Source organism: Cucurbita pepo, unplaced genomic scaffold (assembly GCF_002806865.2).
Source record: "Cucurbita pepo subsp. pepo cultivar mu-cu-16 unplaced genomic scaffold, ASM280686v2 Cp4.1_scaffold000412, whole genome shotgun sequence".
NCBI lineage: Eukaryota > Viridiplantae > Streptophyta > Magnoliopsida > Cucurbitales > Cucurbitaceae > Cucurbita > Cucurbita pepo.
Window position 1 is genome coordinate 9,314 of NW_019646646.1, and position 1,619 is coordinate 10,932.

The following is a 1,619-nucleotide window of genomic DNA, read 5'->3' on the forward strand; positions in this document are numbered from 1 at the left end:
TCAACACTGTCTTCATCTCTTGCTACGGGGGCATGACGCCCTCTTCGTCCATTGAAACCTCACCACATGCTATGGTGTTAGCTACTTCTCCACCGGCTCCGCCTACTGCCCTGTCGTCGACATCCAGTCTTGACAATGGTGGTGCTGTGAACAGAATCATTGTCTCTAGATCTATTATTGTGTCTCTTCACCCACTCGTGATGATCTATTTACTAGTCAGTTAAAATATGCTCGAGAGTCCACAAGGCGCTAACCCCACTCCGTCTTCGCTCCTCTCTTTCTTTCTTCGTCTAAAACACACTTCAGAGTTCGCATTCTCAGTTTCTGCTCTCTTCTTCCTCTACTACTCTACTGCCACCACGTCCACCTTTCCTTCTTCACAACCACCTTCTCTCCCTCTGTCTCTTGTCCTTTTCTCATTGTAGAGTCATCGACCTAATTCTGAAGCTTCTACCTTGTGTCTCTATAGCCCACAACCTATGATTGTTTCTCAACACCTAACTGCTGATGATTCTTCTTTTTCTAATTCTACTCTCTATCAACCTCTCTTTAAAATTTTTAGATCAAAGCTTCACGTTCGTTCAAATCCGATGCATAACTTGCGAGGCATGTTAATGATATTTAATCTTCCATTATGGTTTACCATAGATACCATATTCGACCTTTTATTGAAGGTATTTGTCTTCGATTACCGTGTATTATAGATATCATATTTGACTTGTATCCATTTACTTTCTAATTTATTTGATAATTATAAAGAGAGAATTCCACCGGGAAGTGATTTTAGCAAATATTCTCACAAGTGAACACAAAATTAGTCAAATTCAGTAGTCGAGGGGTTTGGAGGATGTCATTATCGATAGGACCAAAACGCTCGGTCTACATAATTTTTGATTACTTGTTGAGGTTTCCTGTTGAAAAGAGATTATATTATAGCAATAATGAAGACTTTGGAGAGTGGTATGCTTGTAACAAACTCAATAATCCAGAAGGCTTCATGTAATTATTAGCGTAGGAGTTCTTTTTTTTTGTTATATAAGAGAGTGGGAGCTGGTTGGAGCTTCACCATTATTGTAGAGATCTAAACTCAACAAAGCCACACACATGGGAAGGGCTCCTTGTTGCGACAAAGCAAATGTGAAAAAGGGGCCATGGTCACCCCAAGAGGATACTCAGCTCAAACACTTCATACAAACCTATGGGACTGGTGGCAATTGGATTTCCCTTCCTCACAAAGCTGGTATGTTTCTTAGGAATCACGGACCTCCATAATGGTATGATATTGTCTATTTTGAGCATAAACTCTCGTAGCTTTGCTTTTGTACTTTCCTAAAAGGCCTCGTAACAATGGAGACGTATTTCTTACTTATAAACCCATCATCTTTCCATATTCGAATGTTAAAATTCAATCGATATTAACTTAACTAGTTGTGTTGTGTATGTTTGAATCAGGTCTTAAACGGTGCGGGAAGAGTTGCAGATTGAGATGGCTGAATTACTTGAGGCCAAACATTAAGCATGGTGAATTTTCAGCTGAGGAAGATAGAATCATTTGCACTCTCTTCGCCACCATTGGAAGCCGGTAACCAAAAAGAACCCAGAAATTTCTCTTCTCTTCC

General features: G+C 40.0%; 1 protein-coding gene across 1 annotated transcript; it reads left to right on the forward strand.

Moving 5' to 3' along the window:
• Positions 1-994: 994 nt before the first annotated feature.
• LOC111785237 (transcription factor RAX2-like) lies at positions 995-1,586 on the forward strand. Its single transcript, XM_023665649.1, has 2 exons — positions 995-1,240; positions 1,453-1,586. Exons 1-2 carry the CDS (start codon positions 1,105-1,107, stop codon positions 1,584-1,586), a joined length of 270 nt encoding a protein of 89 aa, XP_023521417.1. The 5' UTR covers positions 995-1,104.
• The last annotated feature ends 33 nt before the right edge of the window (positions 1,587-1,619 follow it).